Source organism: Myotis myotis, unplaced genomic scaffold (assembly GCF_014108235.1).
Source record: "Myotis myotis isolate mMyoMyo1 unplaced genomic scaffold, mMyoMyo1.p scaffold_m19_p_11, whole genome shotgun sequence".
NCBI classification, from domain to species: domain Eukaryota; kingdom Metazoa; phylum Chordata; class Mammalia; order Chiroptera; family Vespertilionidae; genus Myotis; species Myotis myotis.
Window position 1 is genome coordinate 39,957,766 of NW_023416315.1, and position 23,021 is coordinate 39,980,786.

A 23,021-nucleotide genomic window follows, 5' to 3' on the forward strand; every position below is an offset into this window, starting at 1 on the left:
CAGTACTAAACACTACCCACTACCCAGGGACTAGGCCCAGGAAAGGTAGGCACTCATAAAATGTCTGAAACAAACCAACAAAATCTGTCAAACACCTCTTGAAATAAACCAATTTATATGAAATCACATTCTTTACATTTTGCCTGAATTTTAAAGTGCCACTATCTGAACTGTATCAGGAGGTATAGATGAATGTGACGCTCACTATAGTCACCTTGATTTCAGTCATGACTCCTGACATAGAGAATGACTAGCATGTGAACATGCATAGAGATGTACACACTGTTAGGAAGATGTGGTATGTATAACAGTTTCTATACAGTTTTTTAAAATATATTTTTATTGATTTCAGGGAGGAAGGGAGAGGGATGAAAACATCAATAATGAGAGAGAATCATTGATCGGCTGCCTTCTGCACACCCCACACTAGGGATCAAGCCTACAACTCTGGCATGTGTCCTGACCAGGAACCAAACCATGACCTCCTGGTTCACAGGTTGATGCTCAACCACTGAACCACACTGGTTGAGCTACAACAGTTTTTATAAAAGTCTGTATTGGGTTTTGTATGTTAATTTTATAACTTGCTACTTGTGTAACTTCTCTCATTTTTTTTGTAGTAGTTCCATTGATTCTTTTGGATTTTCCAGATATACCTTTAAAAATCCACTTGCTTGCTTTCATGATATCTAAGGATGTTATTCGGCTCCTTAGTCTCCAACCCCCCACCCCCACCCCATAATTTTGTATGGGAATCAACCAGTAATTTTTCTATTGATTATTTTTAAGTAACATTAATTTTTCTGTTGTTTAAGAATAGAGGGGTGTGGCACTAGCTGGTTTGGCTCAGCAGATAGAGCATCAGCCTGCAGACTAAAGGGTGCTGGATTCGATTCCAGTCAAGAGCACATGCCTGGGTGGTGGGCTTGATTCCCAGTAGGGGGGCATGCAGGAGACAGCCAATCAATGATTCTCTCTCATCATTGATGTTTCTATCTCTCTCCCTCTCTCCCCCCCCCTCTGAAATCAATAAAAATATATTTTTAAATAGAAAAAAAAGAGCCCTACCCGGTTTGGCTCAGTGGATAGAGCATCGGCCTGCGGACTGAAAGGTCCCAGGTTCGATTCCGGTCAAGGGCATGTACCGTGGTTGCGGGCACATCCCCAGTAGGAGGTGTGCAGGAAGCAGCTGATCGATGCTTCTCTCTCATCGATGTTTCTGACTCTCTGTCCCTCTCCCTTCCTCTCTGTAAAAAATCAAATAAATAAATAAATAAATAAATAGAAAAAAAGAATAGAGCAGTGTGGTCCAGATAGCTTTCCTAGTTTTAAGAAATAAACTTCTTTATTTTCATGAAGTTAAAAAAAAAAGTCAATTTAGCACATACTATCTTCGCCCATCTGTTTCTCTCCAACACTTCTTTCTGGATCTTCTCTTTTCTTTGCCCCTACTGAACCTACCCTGCACAGAAGTATGCTCCAGCACTTTCTATTCAATGCAGGACTTTGTCCTAGAGCAATGACCTTCAACAGGTGTGCCACAAGAATTTTCAAAATACACAATACCTGACTATTTAGTCAGGGGTACTGACCTCTTTTTATTTAGACTGTCAAATAAAAAGAACAACAGCAGCTAACACAACAACAGTCTGGTGTAAATGAATCAAAAGTATACCTTTTTATGTCAGGTTGGCAAAAAATATATTTTTGGATGTGCAGCAGAATTTTAGTAATTAGTTTATGTGTGTGCCATGAGATGAAAAATCGCTGGTCTAGGGAAGTCACAGGAGAAAGACCAGCAGACCATTCCAATACCAATAGACCACTCCATGGTCTCCTTGCACTCATCCACTCAGAGGAGCTTCAAAGTCCCCTGCCAGTTGCTGTCACTGTCCTAAGAATGGCCCACGGAGCTGCCAGAAAGCCACACTGATGGCAAGGTAGAGTTTTCCCGGCTCTGAGCATAGTTACCTGCCCCTTGCCTTCCCTGAGTTTCCTCCCCCACTTTCAGGTACCACACAGTTCTTAAAGCTGTTCGTCGTTTGTTCCCCTCGCTCCTATTCTGAGGTTCATGGAGATACCTTCTCTGCTATACAGGGTGGGATAAAAGCAGGCTTACAGTTGTGAGCATGCAAAACAGAGAGTTCATTCTTGAATTATTAATACTTATTGCATTATTTTCCATACAAACAACTATAGACCTACTTTTGCCCCACCACGTATTTGTTGCCAATATTATCCATTGTTCTGTTTTTACTATACTAGTTGCTCTAATTAGATAAGAAGTTTCAAAACCTGTCACTGCCTAACCTCCCAGAATCCTCTCCTACTTGATCTTTCAAACTACATTCAAGCATTACTTTAATAAAAATAAAATCTAACTTTAAAGAGAAATACAGAGAGCACCAGGCAAGTTTCAACTTTCTTTGATAAGGATTTTAATTAATTCCTTATTTAAAAAATTAAAATTAAATGTTGAAACCCCATTGTTATTTATACTATGATATACTGATCTTTAAAACTACATGACACCCCCCCCCCCCCCCCCCCCCGTATCAACAAGCATGGCCAGGCCCACATCCTGGTTTCTATATACCATTTTCCAATAAGTGGAGCCAGGGCTCTTTAGAGAAATAACTGATCTAGGTCTGGGGCTTGGAAAGTACAATATAAGCCAAAACTATCCCATAGGACCAGAAAGCAAGGAAGTACTCAAAAAATAAACAAAGGGATGAAGACATCTCAAAAGGACACGGAGCTGCCAATGGCAAGGCAGGAACAATTTGAGCAACAAAAGAAATAGCACAGCATTAGATTGTAACTAGTATTGCAGATAAAAAACAGGACTAGCTAAATGTAAATTTCGTTTAAATAGTAAATAATTTTTAGTGTAAGTATGCCTGACTAGTATTTGAAAGTGCCATTTCTATATACCATTTATAAGTTAATATAATATTAAGATAAATATAAAGTATATATAATTCTCTTTCCATAACACAGGCTTAATCATTTACAACTCCTTTCATTTCTCCTAAATGACACTAAGTCTAAAAGTTCTCCTGGAAGTCAGGAATATATTTCTGTGGCCTACATGGAAGCTGCCTCACAATCACAAGATGACGGGGCTAGTCTGGGTAAAAGCAGATAATCAATTATGCTCACAAATGTTGCGTGAATAACATTTATTTCAGCTTCATTCACACAAAATGTGACACAAAGTTTGTGCGGTGTCATACAGCGTAATTAAATTGAAGTGTCAATACTCTTCTAGCAATTGACATTTCTTGCTCTGTTTCGGCTCTCGTGGAATTTAATATTTAAAATTTGTGAAATGGCATGTGTTTCTCAGCAAGAGGAAGAGTCAAAGTTCTCTTGGCGTTCTCCTCTTACCTTTTAAGAGCATCTATTCAAAAGGTTTTTAAATGTAAGTTAAATCTAAAAATTGCTTAATTTAAAATATAAGGATTTTTTACAATGTTAATGCGGGCTAGTCTTGGAAATATGAGTTTCAGTAGAAAAATTTTACAGTCAAAAGCAGAAATCACCTCAGATATTTATTCCTCCTTAGGTCAAAAGGCAAAACTTGATATAGTTTGAGTTTAGAAAATTCTATTATAATAAAAAGATTTCTCGTTAAGAAGATTCAATGTCTAGCCCTTAAATTTTAAAATCTTTACACTGAAAACAAACTGGACTGAGACAAGTGGATAAATGTTAACATTTATTCTGAAATTACATTCTTTGTGGACTTGCCAAATTCAAAACTGTACTTGCTGCCCACACAGCAAAGTTCAATATCCTCTCCAAGGGTCTGACATATCAAAGGATTTTTAATTGTAAATTCTTCTAACTGAAAACAACAAGAAAAAATTATTTTTCCAAAAATAAGTTGAACCATTTCTCATTTGCTTGCTGGGTGCTTATGAATAAAGAGTCTGTGTACAGTTTGCTGGAGCACACTCTCTCCTTGCCAAGACATCAAACCCTGAGAGAGAATGCATCAAAATGCACTGATGAAGCCACCTGCGCTCTTCCAGCACAGCGTGCTACTCTCCTAAGAGGGCTACTCCTTCGGTTTACCCTCTGATAAAAGACTGCACTTACCGAGCTGGGGCTGGAGTGCCGCCTAACTTTAGGAGACTCTTTGCCAGTGGAGGAGGTCTTAAAGTTAATGCAAGCATTGTTCTCCGAGTGCACCCTCTTTACTTGATTAGTCGGTTTCTCAAATGGGTCAAAAGTGCTCTGTGTCCTCTGGACCCTGACTTTCTTATCCTCAGGAATTGTGTCCAGGGGTTTGATCACTGAGTCCATTCCCTGGCAGTTCCGTGTAGACATCTTTGTGACACATATCTGGGGGAAAAAGAAAAAAGAAATTAAACCCATAACTCTCCTCTGGGACTTTAATATCAAAAATATGCTGAATTAACTTGGGATCGTGAACACACAATACAATATACAGATAATGTATTGTAGAACTATATGCCTGAAAACGATATCATTTGATTAACCAATGTCACCCCAATAAAATCAATAAAGAAGAAAAATACGTTTTTTAAAATTTTCTTTTCAGTCTAGAAGATAAATAATCAACTAACTTTAACACAGCAGCATGGCTTTTTGCAGAAAAACATAATTTAGTAAAATGGACTATATGTTTTAATTTTTGAGTAAATTATATTGACCAGGTGTGGCTGTCATACAATAGAGTTTTATCCACATGGATGACTGATTGATGTAGAACAAAATTAAAGTGTCTATAAGAATCTTTAAAAAAACACACACCAAAAAAAAAACACAATGCTGATTTGTTATTCCAAAAAGCATGCCACTTTTAATTTTGGGAGAGACCTAAAAAGGCCACATTCTAACACTACACCAGCTTAAATTACAATGTGAAAAATTCCTCATAATCACTCTGCTTATACTCAAGGCTGACAGTAGAATCTGACCCCTAAAACAGGTTTTCGTAAGGCCTAGACGAGGGGTGGGCAAACTTTTTGACTCGAGGGCCACAATGGGTTCTTAAACTGGACCAGAGGGCCAGAACAAAAGCATGGATGGAGTGTTTGTGTGAACTAATATAAATTCAAAGTAAACATCATTACATAAAAGGGTACGGTCTTTTTTTTCAATAGTTTTATTCATTTCAAACAGGCCGGATCCGCGGGCCATAGTTTGCCCACGGCTGGCCTAGACTCTTACTGCCCCAAGGTGGTTCTTGAACTCTGTCCCCGGTTTTACTCTGACTACTAGTGGGATTATTTATGAATCATTAAGAGTTGGATAGCCCAGTCGATGTTGCTCAGTGGCTGAGCATCAACCTATGAACCAGGAGGTCAAGGTTCGATTCAGAGCCCAGGGTTGTGGGCTCATCCACAGTAGGGGGAGTGCAGGAGGCAGCCAGTCAATGATTCTCTCTCATCATTGATGTTTCTCTCCCTCTCCCTTCCTCTCTGAAATCAATAAAAATATATATTTTTAAAAAACAGTTGGATAGACTTGCCTTAATAAAAAGAAAACAACAGCTGAGCTAAATCAGATCATTATATTAACTCGTGGGTCATCATGGAAGCAGCTAACACAAGATACAGAAAAAGATCATTATGTTTTTCAAAAGTTTTATGCTTGAATATGTGTGTTTGAAATCTGCCCCCATCTTGACTTCATCTCCCAACTTGAATGGGGTATAGTAAAACCTTAATATGGCCAGAGATGTTGAAAAATTAAAAGTTAACATTTTTTAAATAGCAAAACTAATGGGTAAAAAGGAATAATACTGTAAAAGAAAAACACTGTCTAATACATTACAAGATTTGGCTCATATTACTCCGCCAGAGCCCTATTCCCTTCCCAATTTCTCCAACCCCTCTTTCTACACACCTCCCCCACTCTCTCATCTTATTTTAGTCTCTCTGACTTTTGCTCCTTGTTTTCTACTTTATGTTCTAACTCTTTCATTCTCCCTATACTCTGGAGATTTTGTTGTTGTTACTCAATAACTTTATGGCCTCTAGCTTGTCTGAGAAGCTGGGTAGCTTTATTATTCTCTCTAGAGAAAACATAACTCTGAATTTGCTTTTAAAGATTTTTCTTCTTGTGAAGTTACTGCATCCCTATTTTACAAGGCAGGAAAACAGAAGATAATTCAGATAATCCTATATTTGTTAAAGTAAAACTATAGTGTCTGAGTAATATATATATAGGATGATTTCATACGGGAATTAATGTATCCAGGTGTATGAATAGATATCGATAGATATAGATGTACGTGCAGTCAGATAAAAACATAAATGTAGAACACAATGAAATATACAGGAAAAAACACACCAAATTCTGTGTTATTCAGCATCAACTCTGTCGTAAGAATATGTCTCAACTATTATGCACAAGTTGGATTCTAATTAAGTCAAATGAGAAGGACATCATATCTTTTATAGGAACAAATCAAGGATGTCCACTCTCATCACTTTGATTCAACATTGTATAAGTTCTAGACAATGCCACAAAGCAAGAAAAGGAAATAAAAAGCATTCACATTGGAAAGGAACAAATAAAACCAACTTTATTCACAGAAAACCACTATAGTCTATGTAGAAAATCCAAAGAAATCTACCAAAAAAGAGGCCACTAGAATTAATAAGTTTGTCAAGGTTGCAAGATATAAAATCAACATGCAAAAATCATTTGTATTTCTACATAGTAGCAACAATCAGAAATTTAAATTTAAAAATCAATTTATAACAGCTTCAAACAACATAAAATATTTTGTGATAAATCTGACAAAATACATGCAAGATCTATAGACAGAAACTACAAAACATGGCTGAAAGAAGCAAATATTAAAGGATAAAAAAACAAGCACAGGAACCAATTCATGGATCTTCAATTTACTGTGACACTTTCAGAAAGAAGCTAATCTCTACATTTCAGCCAGAAAATATTGTTTCTTACTTCATTTAAAAGAAGATTTACAGATGTTTATATAAAACAAATGGGATGACAGATGTGTACAGAATGATGATATAAAAAGATATAAATGGGGATTGAATTGATACATAAATAATGGAGAAATGGTGACCATGTTTGGACTCCAACTCTATCCTTAAAAGAAGCACCAGGAAGCATAAATCCCACAAAAATATCTCTTAATTTTGCTAAGAAAAATACAGTACATTCTATTCAACCCTACATTCTACTTATTATCTGAGGTCTTTGAACTATCTTAGTAAAAGAGGCTTTACTCGATAGAATACTCTTTTTTTCTATATTTATAGGAAAATATATGGGGAAATTTTTTCTAGGTACATGGGGAAAATCCTATCTAGTAATAGACAAACATGGTAATTGACCGTACCTTCGCTACACCTCCCATTGGCTAATCAGCGTGATATGCAAATTAACCGCCAACAAAGATGACGGTTAATTTGCATATACCAGCAGGGAGCGTAGCAAGGCAGGCGGCCGAAAACAAGCCGGGAGGCGGAGGCAGGAGCAAAACAAGCCAGGCAGCTGAGGGAGGCAGGGGCGAAAGAAGCCGGGCGGCGGAGATGGGAGCGAAGCCCGCCTCAGTGGGTTTCACTCCCTTCTCTGCTTTGCTCCAGCCGTAGGAAGCTCTGTTCTTGCAGGAATCTTCCTGCGATGGGCTCTAGTTTTACTATAAAACATAAAGTTGTAGTACTTGTACACCAACACAGCCATAGCACAAAATATTAGCAGGGGATAAATGACAAATGTCACCAGGAATATGTTATGTGATAGAGCAAATAGATTATCCTGGGAGGGCCTGATCTAATCAGGAAAACCCTCCAAAAGCAGCGAATTTTCTCCTGCTAGTCACAGAAAAGAGAGATGTGATCTGGCTAGCTTGTGAGAGAGCAAACATTGCATGGCACAATCTGTGGGGCAGCCTCCAAGCGCTGAGAGTGGTCACTGGATGACAGCCAGCAGAAAAATGGGGGCCACGGTAATACAACCACAAGAAAACAAGTTCTGCCAACAACTAGCGAGCATGTAAGAAAATCCTGAGCCCCAGGTGAGATCCACAACCACACCCAATACCTTGATTTCAGCCCAATAAGACCTAAGGCAGAGCAACCAGCTTATGCCATGCCTAAACTTCTAACCTACGGAAACTGAGAGCATAACCTGGTAAGTCTGCGGTAACGTGTAACACAGCAATGGAAAACTAATACACTCACTTTACTGAAACTGCTTGAAGCACTCTGCCATTTGAGCAGAATGTTCTTAGGAACATGCTGCAGATACCACTTTCCGAATTTGATCCACTATATCAGATCCAGGGGAAAACAAGTGATGATTCTGTGACCGGTGTCAGTAAATGCCTACCCATGGAGAGTGTTCTGCCCGGTGTACCTCCAGCAGCATGACAAAGCCCAGGAGCAAGTTCTGCACGTAATTAAGCTGATACATAGTTTATGCTGGCCTCCACTTCGCTCGGGGTGTATGTGAGTAATACCAGTATCGGCACCGGCTTCACGTATGCATCTTCCTCCAGGAAAGTAATCTATACTTGAGTTTTCCACGCAGGGCAAAGTGACTATTCTGGAAACGTTTCAAGTTTCCAATCTCTGAGACAAACAACTTAAACATGACCTGGCCATCTCTGTTAACCACCAGCACAACCAAAAAGCAGAATCCAGGCCCTTCTGAAAAATAGGAGAAAGCGGCCTTGTGTCTGACCTCAGGAGCTTCTGGGGCAACTCACCCTGAAGACCCCAAAGAGGAAAGAGCAGAGTTTAGTCAAGAGAAGGACACAGGCAAGGTAAAAAGTAAGAATCGTACTCATTTCCCCAGAAAGCTGCCATTTCTGGCAGCTCATGGAATAAAATCATTGACCTGTTCAGGGTACCTGAGGAGAAGAGTGAGCAGACTGGAGTCCTGGCAATGAAAGAAGGTTCTAGAAACCAGATTACACACTGGCACTACTCCCTGGTGCTCAGTCTTCCCCTGAATCCTTCTATCAACCTGTCAGCAATCTGAACAAACCTCTCCCCTCCCCAAATAGACTCTGTCTTTCTTCCCACAACAAAACAGTTACGGTCAGTGGCGCAGAACGTCTTGATGACAGATAAAACCTCATACTATAAGGAAATCTGAGGGCAGAAGCATGATATGTCCAGTTGGAAAAAATTAATGGGAACCCATAACCTCAATAAGGCATGTTTTTTCCAACCACCAAATAGTATAGCCTTTTGATCCACTACTAACTTTCACTTATACTCCTAGTGCCCAGATTTTGGTCTATGTTCCAATTCTCCACTATGAAAAAGGAGGACTCCTGGGAAGGTGACCTGATTCCAGTTCACAGGGCAGAATATCCAGCTGTTACCAGAAAACTGGGATCCTTTCCAAAATGCCAGGGATAATGCTAGAAGGGCAAAGGAGTCTGCCTATCGGGGTTCTTACTGGCTGAACGGCGATGACGTATTTAAGCATCAAAAGGAAAATAAAGCTACAGTTAAATGAAACCAGTTGAGTTATTGAAAAACCAAGAGCCTGTTATGATTTCAAGAGAGAAAAGTTAATATAAAGGGCATATGGCAGTTGCAAAGGAAGGCTGAATACAATAGGACACGGTTGGTTTTTAACTTATGGAACTATGAGTAAGCCTAAGAAGTAGGAACTGTTCCAAGAATAAGAATGATTGATCAGAACCTGTGGAGAGAGAGTCTAAGCAGTAAAAGTGTAGAAAGATCAGCAACACAGGATGTTCCAATGATGACAGACCAGGTCAATACTACATAATAGTAGGCAAAAGGATATATGATGTCATCTAACCAATGTTTTACAAAGAATACACATATCTGGTGGAGAGATACCAGACAGCAAAGAAAACTTATGTGAAACCAATGTGGAAAGTGTTCCTTTGGAAATAAGTTAAATTTTAATAACTATGGGAAATTTAACCCTTAGAAAGAAAACTCAACTTCACCGCTAACCAGTGACTCAGATCTGAATCACTCTGGAAAAAGCAACCAAGACCTCAACAGTCCACACCTCAGACCCTATAACCCTGGGCATTCTGAGCAGGCATTGTTTTACTCCTGGATTTGCAAACATCATGCGACACAAAGAAGATTCAAGAAATATTATTACTGAAATCCCTGGAAGGAATCTAAAATAAGCAGATCTGTAGTCTAGAAAGATATACAAAGAAATATAGAAATAACATTGAAATTAAACTGACAGTGTTGGTATTTTAAATTAGGGTAATAGTGTAGTAAAATAACCTGCAGTAATCAGATCTGTGCATGCATATTTTCTTTAAGGAGAAATATGTTAACATAATCACACTAAATTAGTGCTTGAAATTAAAGAAATTTGTCAATAACTAATGCTTAAACAGATTGAAAATATGGTTTGTAAAATTATATTAGCTATATATAGTTTTAAGGACTTGGGGAACTTGGCCAAGCACAAAAGCCACTGACTATGGCTGTTTCAGGCACAGAGACCCTTGGGCATTCCACACCCCATCAGTTTCCACTGTCCTTCACACATTTACTGCTTGTGCCCTCAGCATGGAGCACACCAACACCAAGCCACAGACTGAGTGTATTATTCAAGACTCTTCTCAAAATTACCTTTCTTCAGAACCCCTGTTGATTAAACCCCATGCACTCAGACCAATCTCGTATTAAGAATTCACCTTAGTGACTGTGCATTTATTCCACTCCAATATTTTGCGAACTCGGGGTTGTAATGATTCTTTAAGAGATACTTTAATCTCAACAAAATGATTGTCTCTTCCAAAGGTCAAGGACTGGTTTTCTCTCCTTGTTTTAGAGCCCCCAATAGCACCTTTTCCTTCAAATTTCTGTGTCAAGGATCTGGTAAAGGTTTTCTACTAACTCATAGAAAGTAACTCATAGGTTAAAATGGTTTTCTCAAATCATGTGTTCAGAAGAAAACACCTTTGATACCTCTGCCCACAGCCAATCACAGTAGGCAGCTGTCCCATCAGTGCTGCCTGAAAACAGCAGGCATTCCAATATTAACAGGAATCAAGGATCTAGTTTCTCTGTGACTGCATTTTTTCACACTTCCTTGTTCCATTTAGAAACTGAAGTGACAAAATTTACATAAGCAGGGATGTCTCCTGGTACTTGAAAACAGATAAGGAGAAAAAAATCATCACAAAGACCAAAATAAATCCCTGATCTTTTTTTTACCAGCAAATTCAATAGAGGCTAGAATTTCAAACAAGGTTAGAGAAGCAACCAGACATCCAAGTGTTCCTCCGAATCAATTATTTTGGTTCACTCATCATTAACAGGGATCTCTACACAAACTAGCAGACTCAAATCTCAGTAAAAATTGTTAGAAATTCAGTGTCAGAGGCTCCAAAAGTCACAGTTTGACCTACAATTTTAGCTTGAAGCGCTGTAAAATCCAGACGACGGTCTACCACACTCACAGCAGTGGACTGGAAAGAACACAACTTAATTCAGTTAAGGTTGGCATTCATCTCGAGTGAATTCATTTGGACTGAAAATTGTCCCTTTAAATCAACCATTTGCTGGTGATCGGCATTTTCCTGAGTTCAGAATGTGGTCTTCTCTCTACCTCGTACACTCCATACTTTTCATGAAGGCAGACACCAGAAAAATGATTAGTTTCAAAAATTCCAGGTGTCCCACAGCAAATATACATCATGCATCAGATAGTGAGCTAAGTCATGGTCTTCTGACATTCACAAAAGGAATATCCTTTACAGGTCCAATGCAAAAGCAAAAATCTTCACACTCTAATTTGTTTTTCCCTTCACCCATTACCCAGCGTGGGCCTGATGGCTTTCTCTTACTCAGTATCTTCTCTCAAAATCTGCTCCCAATAAAAAAAATAACACACACACACACACACACACGTCAGCCCAGCCAGTGTTGCTCTGTGGTTGAGCTTCGACTATGAACCAGGAGGCCACAGTCCAATTCCCGGTCAAGGCACATGCTCTCTTCTCTTTGGTTGTAGTCTTTTCTTTTCTTTTCTCATTTTTGGGTGTGTGTGTGTGTGTGTAGAGGTGGCAGTGCAAATGGCTACATGGAACAAAGATATAGGATGTATTAGCTATATGTATGTAAAGGAATATATGCATGAGTGTACTTTTACCTCCAGCTGTATTTTACCAGAACCAAGATCACCTTCAGAACTGTAGTTAATGCACAGTGCACAGGCAATCCTGTTGCTCACACAAGTCAGAATAAGTCACTTAAACTCTCTGGGGCTCAGTTTTCTCATCTGTACGATGAGACAGTTGGAGTAAACAACTCTTAAGATCTTTTACTGCTTGAATACTCTACAACAAACTGTAGGCATCAGTTTACAGATGGTAAATAATTTTAAATAGGTCAACTAGGTAAGGAGTTATGTCATTTTTAGATGGTACCTCATCATTTGTCACTTAAATATAGGCTGTCTTATATGTATCCCAAACAACTGTGAAATTTGTTTTCATGTGATTGGTTAATTTTGCTGGGGTAGGAGGAGGTCTTTGTTTTGCTCTGTTTCTCATGTGTTCATTATATTTCTATGGCCAGACTGTAAACAGAAACCATATCTTCCATTTCTTTAATGTCTCCAAAGCCCAAAGGACAGCATGGAATGGGTGTTCTGTTAATATTTACTCAAACATGGATTGCTTAACTTATTGCAAGCATTCCCCTTTAACTAAACATTGGCCATTTTTTAAAAATCAGCCCTAAGAAAACTATATAACAATAAGGCGCCTTCTGAGTCTAGATCTTTCCTGGCCCATGAAAAGGCTTTCCCCAGCTGTTCCCACTCACCAGAATGCAGCCTATTATTGTGATTTAATTTAAAAGTGCTTATTTTTCTACTGACCGGTTTCTTTGGGGTCTGACCTAATTTCAACTGCAGTCCTGAATCCATGGCTAAGGGACACAGCTGAATGGACAACCCCTGAGGACTCCACATTCCTTTATGTGGCCGATTCAGTGACTGTAGTTTTGTTACCACCCCTACTGGGCCTCAGTGATGACCACCAAGAGGCTTGATAATAACTTTGCTAATTCTATTATGAAATATTTAGGTAGTTTTCCCAGCAGCTTAAATGTTTATTATATATTGCTAAAATAACTGTATGCAGTTGCTTCCCCTTCTGTTACAACTATACACTTGATTTATATATAAAGGGTACAGTTTTATTCATAGACTACATATGTTTACTGACCTCTGGGTTCTTTATTTCGTCCAAGTCATAATGATAAATTTAACTGTAAGTTCAATAACACTTGCAGCAAAGGTAGAAGTACCATCTCTATTGTTACTTGTGGCCTACAGAGGTTTTTCAAAATGTAGTCATCTTTGGGGATAAGAATTTTATCTGGAATATTCTCTAACCCCTTGCTGGTTGCAGACCATCAAGCATTGGCATCACCTGGGATTTCCGGCCCTGTCCCCCTGCCCTTCCCACAATCCCACTGAGTCAAACCCTAAATGTTAACAAGATCCCCAGGGATCTGTGTGCACCTTAAAGTGTGAGGCCAGTGCTCTAAACTGTGTAATGACAGGTTCTGCTACTCTGGTCAAATAAGGGACTGAGATTATGAGAGAGGTCCAGCCTTTCAGAGGCAAAATTTGCTTCAGTCTCTAGGTACAATATGGCCAATAATTATTTCAATAGTCCTTGGGTAACTATTTTGCTCAAATGTCCCACAAAAGATCATGGTAAGTTCAGATAATCCTTTAACATAATTTTGAACTCTGAAATAAAGTGTTTTGATAAGGTATACCAAGTATATTTATAAATTTTAAAAAATCAATAGGATCAGGGTGAGAAATAGAAACAGAAAAATATACATAAGTTATAACAATAATGTAACATTACTTCCTGCATAGAAATGTATGGATTTCTGTTTTGTTACAGAAGCACTGTTTTGCCATTGGTCACCATATCTATGGGGGAAAAAAATACCACAAAATTATTCTAAGGAGAATTGAACCCAGAATCTTACTTTGCTCTTTATTTACCAGAGTTTATTTAGTACCTTTGGAGAAAAAAAAGAGAAGGAAGTCACTTCAGGATCCAGAAACAAGATTTTAAAAGGAACTTACATCTGTGAAGAGTATGGTGCATCCTAAAACAGATCCTCCCTGGGCGGGGAAGTGGGGGAAGTCCTCTGTCCGCAAGGCATTACTGAACATTTCCTGCCCGGACTGAACACCTCATCCCAAACAGAAGGACATGGCAATTCTGTGGAAGTCTGGGTCACTGTTTCCACTAAAAACTTACTAAATATCCCAAAAAGCTCAAGGGGAGAAAGATGATAGGTGACTTTTCTGACCCCCCCACCCTCACTTGACATCCACAATTATATGCTGGTTAAAATTCCATTATGATAAAAAGACAGTCAAGAGTATAGCATTGGTATCAGATGGCCAAATTAATGTATGGTGTTGGAAAGCAAAATAGAATTGACACCTATATTGCTCTCCCCCACTAACTTAGAGCCATGGGGCTCAGAAATGGGTGCCTGAAATGAGAACCCCCACGCACAAGGGAGTGGCTTTGTTGCGATTCCACAGAGCAAAGCCTATTCCAACCTACACACTCCCAGCCCTGCGGTGGAAATAAACTCCCATTCTCGACAACACAGGACTGAGCTACAAAGTGGCTCACACTGCATGGCCAATTAGTTTCCTCATCAAGACACTATTCCCTTAAAGCTCTTCTTCTAGAAAAAGAAAATCCTGTGCCTGCAAATAGGGCTTCCCCTGCCCCCACAGACTTCACCGGTTCAAAATATAGATTTCCTTCTTATTAGGTTTTGTCGTGGGCCCCACGTGAGAAGACGAAAACAGTACGTGTTTTCACCGTGCAGAGGTGAGAAATACCTGGCAAAGGGGACTGACCAACATTTAAACATTTTAAAGCAATTTAAAAACATCTGCCATGCCCAGCTGCGGTGGCTCAGTGGTTGAGCATCGTCCTACGAACCAGGAGATCATGGTTCAATTCCCTTTTAGGGCACATGCCAGGTGCAGGCTCAATAACCAGTAAGGGGCGTGCAGGAGGCAGCCAGTCAATGATTCTCTCTCTTATCATTGATGTTTCTATCTCTCTCTTCCATTTGTCCCTCTCTGAAATCAATAAAAATATATTTAAAAATAAAATAAAAACACCTACCATGTCAGAAGCACTAATAATCAATAAACAGATCAGGCTGAGCACAGATTCATAGAGGCTTGAATCAATAACATGGTGCAGGATGCTTTCTACCTGTACACATTGGCTTGGAACTAATTTGAAGGTTTTTAACAGCATTGAGGACTGGAGTGGCTGCCATGTCTCAAAGGCTGTGCAAACAATAGTCAGGTGCCTTCTGAATTCTGTTTTGTTTCTCTTCTGAGTTTCCCTGCACCACCCGTAGCTTTTTTGTAGGGAGCCAGGCTAGTTGTTCCTTCATACTTATTCCTTTCAAATGTCTGTAGCTCGCTATTCTGTCTCTCATGTAAAATAAAGCATCCAAAGGCACAATAACATTAGAAATGGAAACTGAAAAGACACTGCTGGAGGTACTGGCTGTTCCATTAGGGCCTGGATTTCTTTCCCATGAAAACCATATGGACAGCATTTAAAAATAAATATTATAAATATTTTTAAATTCCTTTCCTGAAGGAGAAATAAAATTGTGTACTCTCTTCTTATTCTGAGACAGGTGGCTACATAAATAAAGACAACTCACCTCTCCTCACCTACAATAACCATCCTTTTAATAAAATTTAAATGCATTATTAATGTCTGGATAATAATTTAGTGACTAATGTCATGAGTGATGCTACAAAGTTTAAAAGTTTAATGTTTTCATTCTCATTAAGTAAATCCAGACGTGAACCCCACCAATGAATTCCAAAAAATGTAGGGCATCCTTCAATGCAGGATTGAATTTTGAAGCTCTTAAATTTTTCAGAGACTCATATGTGGGTCACTAACCACACAGAGCTTATGAAGAGAAACACCGGGAACAATGAACCTTTGGGGAGAAGTGGAATGCAGCTTTCAATGCAGCTTTGACAACTGGTCCATCTACTGTAAAGAGCTGAAATTTCCGCAATAATAGAGTCGAAAGCAATCCACTAACAATAAAGTCCGAACTGATTTCATGAGGACTGGCTCTGTAAACCTTTCCTGTGACTGGGACAAGTCACTAGTGAATCCTAACTGACATACCCAAGGCGAATAGAGCAGAGTGGTGGGATGCGCATGCCCTGCTGCTTGTCTGCCACCTGAAAACAGCCCCCAGTGCTCCAGGAGCATCTCACTGTCATCCTTGTATTTCTGAGATCTCATTTAGCTGAGGAATGGAGGGGGGGGGGGGTGCAAACTTTCATCAGCTTGGCAGGAGAGGAATCTATAGAATATAGACACTTCCCAAACCTGCCACGCAATACATGGAATACTGGAGCATTTTTTCACATCCTCCTTTTAGACACTCAAACCCAATTAACATTCAGAAATTGTTATGTGTGCCCAATAATCAAGCCAACTGGAGCAGGAGCTTGGGCAAAATACAATGCAAGTTGTTAGAAAAGAGAGATGGGGATTAAAAACGTCTACAGGATGATGACAATGATGATGATGGCCATTGTTGAGCTCTTATATAATAACAGTTACTATGAAAAATGCTTTACATATAGTTTCTTAATTAATCCCTACAACAAGCCCATGAGGTACTGGTATTATCCTGATTTTTCAGATGATTCCATTGAGGCACATAAGAATTAAGTAGCATATCCAAGAACACACAGACAGTCAACAGAGGGAACGAGGTTTATTCCAGGACCCTGACTACAAAGCCCGAGCTGTTGAACATCGGGTTGTCTTCCCTGGAACTTCTATCCTGAGAGAAATAAGCAAAGGACAGACCTGGTCTGCAACACTTCTCTTATTCTGTCTTCTGATGCAAAAGCAAAGCACTTTTAAATCAAAATAACTGCTCTGTGGTCTAAGGTTTTCTGACCCATCTTCCCCCCTTCCTCTGCCCAACTTCCACCACCCAAATTTAACATACCTTTTTTTGATCCTCACCTAAGGATATGTTTTTATTGATTTTAGAAAGAAAGAGGGAGAGGAGAGAGAATCATTGATGTGAGAGAGAAACATCAATCAGTTGCCTCCCAGACACACTCAGACCAGCGGATCGAACCTGCAACCTTTAAGAATATGGGATGACGCTCATAGAATATGGGATGAGCCACCAGGCCAGGGCAACATACTTTTGACTAATCTAATTCTGCCTCATATCAAAAGTTAGAAAATAGGACAGGCTGATGGGGAAGATGAGATGATTCAGGCATTAGACATTACCATGTTGACTCTTGTTCTTCCATACATGTTTGTGTTTCCTGACTACTTTGTAGATAAACAGCTCTGGGAGCATTAACTTGTCTTTCTAAAAAGGATCCTCTATCAGAAACACATCTGGATTTAAGAGAAGCAGTATCAAGTAGAAATCTGAGAAAGAGAATGCTATATGATGAAGCCAGGCTTACCCAATGGAAAACTGCTTAATAGAGCATCAAGCTTACACCCTCTCTCATGCCTCTGTCTAACTCAGAGGATAAGTGGGCTTTTTGTATTGAGTGTCCACCAAGAAGAGCAGTGGGGAGTGAAAGATGGTTTGCAGTGGGCATCAGGAGCCTCTCCCCCATTGGCTGAATGAATGAGCCAATGAGACAATGCAATTGCTGAAATACCTATCAGTTCTGAGAGTCTCCGAATCTATAAGAGGACCTAACGTGATCAGTCTTTGCTATAAAGTTAGATAAAGTAAGGTACTAGAAGCAGAGTGGGTGCAATTCAAATGTTAATAATGACAAAAGCCACAGGCCAGCCTTCCAGTGACTATTCAACTGATTGCTGCTCTCTATCAGCTAAGAAGTGACATGAAAGTGTAAGTAGCCCAATTACCATGCTCAATTACCAGACCATGTAAAGAATCCAAATGTGATATATCCACAGGTCATTCCCTCAGTGCTTTTCTGCTCCTCATTGCTTCCCCCTGCCCACAAGGTCTTTGTATCTCTAAATTATCTATGATAGTGTCCTTATAGGAACTTGATTTAGTGAAATCATATAAGGGGTTGGAGGTATTGCTGTCTTTTCCATATAAAAATCAAAGCATTTATTTAAAAGGGATAAAATTCTAACACATGCTACAGCATGGATGAACCTTAAAAACAAGCTAAATGAAATAAACCCAACACAAAAGGACAAATACTGTATGATTCCACAAATACTGTATGAGGTCCCTTGAACAGGTAAACTTATTGACATAGAAAGTAAGCTAAAGATTACCAAAATCTGGCAGGAGGGCAATGGGGAGTTATTATGTAATGGGTTGAGTTTCTGTTTGGGGTGATGAAAAAGTTCTAGAAATGGATAGCAGTGATGGTACCAAGCTACTGTGATATACTTATTGTCAATATATTGTACACTTAAAAATGGAAATTTTGTTTAAAAATGTAAATTTTGTTAGATATACTTTATACCACAATTTAAAAATAAAAATAAAATAATCAAAGCTTATAGTATCTGTTTCATAAGTACCCAAAATGAAAAAGGGGGGGGGGGAGTGCCCCCAAACTTCTCCTTGAATTATTTCAAAAGGAAGTATATTTTAAGTTCCTTGAGGACAGGGACCAGATCTATTTTATTTATTGATTCATAGTAGGTGCACTATTACACAGTAGACTCTTCATAAATGTTTAATAAAAAAATGACTAAAAGAAAATAGACAAAGGACTCTCCTAAGTGGGAAATATAATATTCAAAAAGCATTAAATGTACTTATTCTTGAGAAAATATAATGAAGCATATTCCATTAAAAAAAAGATACCAATGCTACTATTTCTAAGCTCCTTCAGTTCAAGGAAGGGAGCGTATCCATTTCATCTGTTCTTCCTCACAGTATGTCCTACAAGTTCTTACACATGGTAGATGCCTAATAAATGTCTGTACAATGAGGAATAAAAACTGCACGAGTGTGAAATCAATGTCATATTATTGCTCTACTATTTATTCCCCTTTTTAAAAATTACTTACTTTTGTAAGTGTACAATTCCTTCTGTCACAGGGCGAAAAAATAAACCTCACAGCTGACACAGAGTGAAGGTAAAAATATAAATAGCTAGAACACATCACTCTCAGAAAAAGAAACAGTAAACACAGGCACACCATCTTCTGAATAGAAAAAGAGTTCTTTGTTAGTTTATTTTTTTAAAAAGAACAACTGAAGTATGGGAAATAATAGTTTATATTCCATCTTAACTCTTTAAAAAATAATTTAAAATGTCAAAACAGAAAAAATCTGAACTCTCTTTGGAAGAAAATTCAAATATTCATTTCCAACAATTCAATGTCCAACCTTTACCATAAACAGTTGAGTAAGTATAGAAGCATATTTAAGGCTCCTCCCACCCCTTCCCCCCAAAAATGTCTAGTGAACCCTAATATAGTATCAATATTTCTCTCAATTAGCCTACCAAGTAATCAGGTGGTCTTTCTTACAATGCCTATGTCAAAATTATACATAGCTGGCTTAAGGCCAGCATGCTACAGCAAGTTACTGATGATGTTCTCAACTAACATTCACAGCCTACATCATTTAAATTTCACATGAATTCATGAGTTAAATATACATAAGTAGAATATTTTTAAAGCAAAAAATCAAATGCTGCCATCCTTAACATTCAGCCTCTATTTAATAGATGGATCCTTATAAATTCACCAAGACCATGTAGTGCAGTAGCCTCACTTTGAACAATATTAAAACATGTCCTTCAACTTCCACCACCCCTACCCACTATACTCTGTGCCAATTAACAAAGGAATTCAACCTCTGTAGATATCAAGGTTTACATTTCTGTCTCTCGATTGTTATCTTTTTCACAAGCTGGTGAGCATCACTGTAGAGTAGCCTGTCTGCTGCCCCGGTCCCTCATGCGCGCAGGGGTTTCTCCATTTGCATCCAAAATGCTAATAGTCCACTATTCAAGCAAGCACTTCAAACAGAACTGCATGAAGGAGCAGCACTTCCATACATGAAAGCATACCACTACATGTGTAATGATGCAAAATACCGGCACACTAACCTCTGCCAGGCAGCACACACTTACAGCAGGTGCGTGTCTGTGCTCCAGAGGGGAGCGGATGGGATGAGCAGGGAGGAAGCCCCAGATCCCTAATATATCAGCGATGTTTATGCCACTCCGATCCAACCCAGCTAATTCATAGACATCAGTTTACCCAGGTGAAAAAAGTGGTCTCCTGTCCTTCACTAGCTTGACTCAGAGGGCACACAGCCAAGCCTAACCAGGCAAAACAATCTGTGAGACCTCGTTAAGCTGTAATAAATAAGTTTCAGGAGAAATAAGGCTCAGCTATGGCAAAGAAACACAGTCTCAAAAGCTTTTCCTCATCTTGTCACTGCTACTGGTGTTTACAAACTACAAGCAGTAGCCTCGGGAGCCTCAAGAGACTCTCCCAAGGGGAACCTCCAGTCAGATCCCTAATTTAAATACCTCCTTGATCAGTCTGTGATGTTGCTGGCAGTTAAATGGAAGGGGATGAGTAAAATGACATGCAGAAAATGAATCCTTTTCAAGTTGTAAATGAGTGAGTCAGGATTCAGACTTGCCAAGATGCTCCAAATTAAAACCCCTGCGCTAATTTTAAAGCATGCTCCCTCTTACCGTTTCGCTGTTGTCTCTCTTGGGCTCGATTCACCTGCAACTCTTTAACATTATCTCTAGCAACGTGTCTGCACCAGGCCAGGCGCATCCAGTAACTGAATTCACATCTTTCTGCACTAGCAAGCTGAAATGGTACGGCCGTACTACAACCAAGAAAGGGGGAAGCAGAAGCAAAAAAAAAAAAAAAAAAAAAAAAAAAAAACAACCACCCAGAAATCACTTCAGAGAAGCTAATCTTGGTGGAATAAGACCAAAAATGGTTTAGAAGAACACAAAGCACAGGCTAACGTTCAGTATCCATAGCTTTAACAATGTGATTCTTTTTCCCCAAACAATCTTGTATTTTTCTCCAAGCACGATGGACTTGCCTGTGGAGTTCCCAGGAAGGCAGAGTAACCGGGCTCTGCAGCAGCATTGCAGCCAAAGTAACTGTGCATATGCCGTCCAGACGCTTCACAACACACTGTCTCGCCAGAAAGATATTGATTTGCAATGCAGGGCTGCTTCAAAAGAAGACAGAATTGGAGCCAAGCAGCTAATGGTGATTGCATGGGAGGAAAAACATTTAATCAAAGGGATGCACCTCATCATGCTCAATTCAATTTTTTAAAAGCACTGGAGGCAGCCAGTAAGTATCTTGAGTGACAACCCCATTAAACAATAATCTGAGGTCCTATAGAAGGCCAAGTTTGGGCTACCATCATTCATGCTGCAAAAGCCAGTAACATGGTTTAGTGTGTCTATGTGCATATATCTGTCATAGGCAAATGGGGCATAACTGAGAACTCTAAAGTAATAATGCACCAAATATGTGAGGTAAAAAGAAAATTCGCAGGTGGCATTTATGGACTAAAATGATAAAATACAGTTATGAGCCTGCAGAATTCTTAGTGGGGTTAGGCGCATACCACTCTCAAAAGTAAAATGCCAACACAAACCAGATCTCACAGTCCTCAGGCTAATTGTGTCAAGTCATGCCACATGGTGCTGGGTGGCAAGGAAGAATGCCAAACTGCTACTCGCATAGCGACCCCTACAGGAACGTGGTTGATCTACATACAATTCATCCTCATTTAAAGTATTTCCTAGCCTCAGAAAACAGAACCACAAAGGGGTATACATTAGATTAAGATACAAGGAAACAATTGAGAAATATGTTAGGCAGGAAATAATTTTTTTAAAACCAGGCATGAAATCTGACCTCACAGATATTCAGTCAATTAAGAAATTCAAGTACAATAGGAGATAGCTATTGTGTGAGTGCTGAGTGGCCAATATGCCCATAACTCCCAGGACTGGGTGCACACTTATCAATCAGAAGCTCAGGGAAGCCCTGGCCAGTGTGGCTCAGTTGGTTGGAGCATCGTCTTGTACACTAGAAGGTGGTGGGTTCGATTCCCAGTCAGGGCACAGGGAATCGAAGTCTCGGGCTAGTGCACATTTGGTAGGCAACCGATCGATGTTTCTCTTTCTTTCTAAAATTCCCTTCCTCTTTCTCTCAAATTCAATTTTTTAAAAATATATATTTTATTGACCCTCCACAGAGAGGAAGGGAGAGAGACAGAGAGCCAGAAACATCGATGAGAGAGAAACATCGATCAGCTGCCTCCTGCACACCCCCCACTGGGGACGTGCCCACAACCCAGCACATGCCCTTGACCGGAATCGAACCCGGGACCCCTCAGTCCGCAGGCCAACGTTCTATCCACTGAGCCAAACCGGTTCCGGCCTCTCAAATTCAATTTTTAAAAATGTAAAAAAAAAAAAAAAAAAAAAGCTCAGGGAAAAGCATTATCCTTCACATTCTAATGGGTTTAAAGGAATTATCTCCCCTACCCCCCATTTGCAAGCCATCTTCACCTTCATCTTTCCAAAGGACACTGTGAAGATATTGGACTTTATTTTTTCTGCGACACAAAAGCTCACTCCAAATCTTACAGGAAGTTCCCCTTCAAACACAAATATGATGTCCGCCCTTCTGCACCAAAGCCAAAAGAGAGAGCTATCTCTTTAATATCTGGAAACTATTGAGTTTTATGAACACCATTTCTGCAAAGCAAACTTCATTTCAATGAGTCTTTCAAAAATCTGAGGTTTTGTTTAAGATTGCTCAACCCTCCAAGCCCACAAAGACTCCTTTTCCAGAACCAACAGCACTTCTTATTTGAATCATTTAGGATTTAGTCACATGCTACCTCATAAAACTCTCTTATTCTGTTGGCATTTTTCCCATTTTGAGGCCCTTATGGAATGAACAACATCAACTTCATTCTGTTTTATTCCGCCAA

The 23,021-nt window shown here is 39.3% G+C and overlaps 1 protein-coding gene across 2 annotated transcripts in view; it reads right to left on the reverse strand.

The window, feature by feature from the left end:
- CDK14 (cyclin dependent kinase 14) overlaps positions 1 to 23,021 on the reverse strand; it is a 531,041-nt gene that overhangs the window by 395,635 nt on the left and 112,385 nt on the right. The window contains exons 1-2 of one of the 2 annotated variants that reach the window (XM_036328252.1): positions 20,734 to 20,863; positions 4,105 to 4,350 (exon numbers count right to left, since the gene is read on the reverse strand). In XM_036328252.1, the coding sequence (XP_036184145.1) occupies positions 4,105 to 4,335 (231 nt within the window). In that variant the 5' untranslated portion in view covers positions 4,336 to 4,350; positions 20,734 to 20,863. Of the gene's footprint in view, positions 1 to 4,104; positions 4,351 to 20,733; positions 20,864 to 23,021 lie in introns of those variants that run through there. The other variant, XM_036328251.1, reaches the window with a different exon arrangement.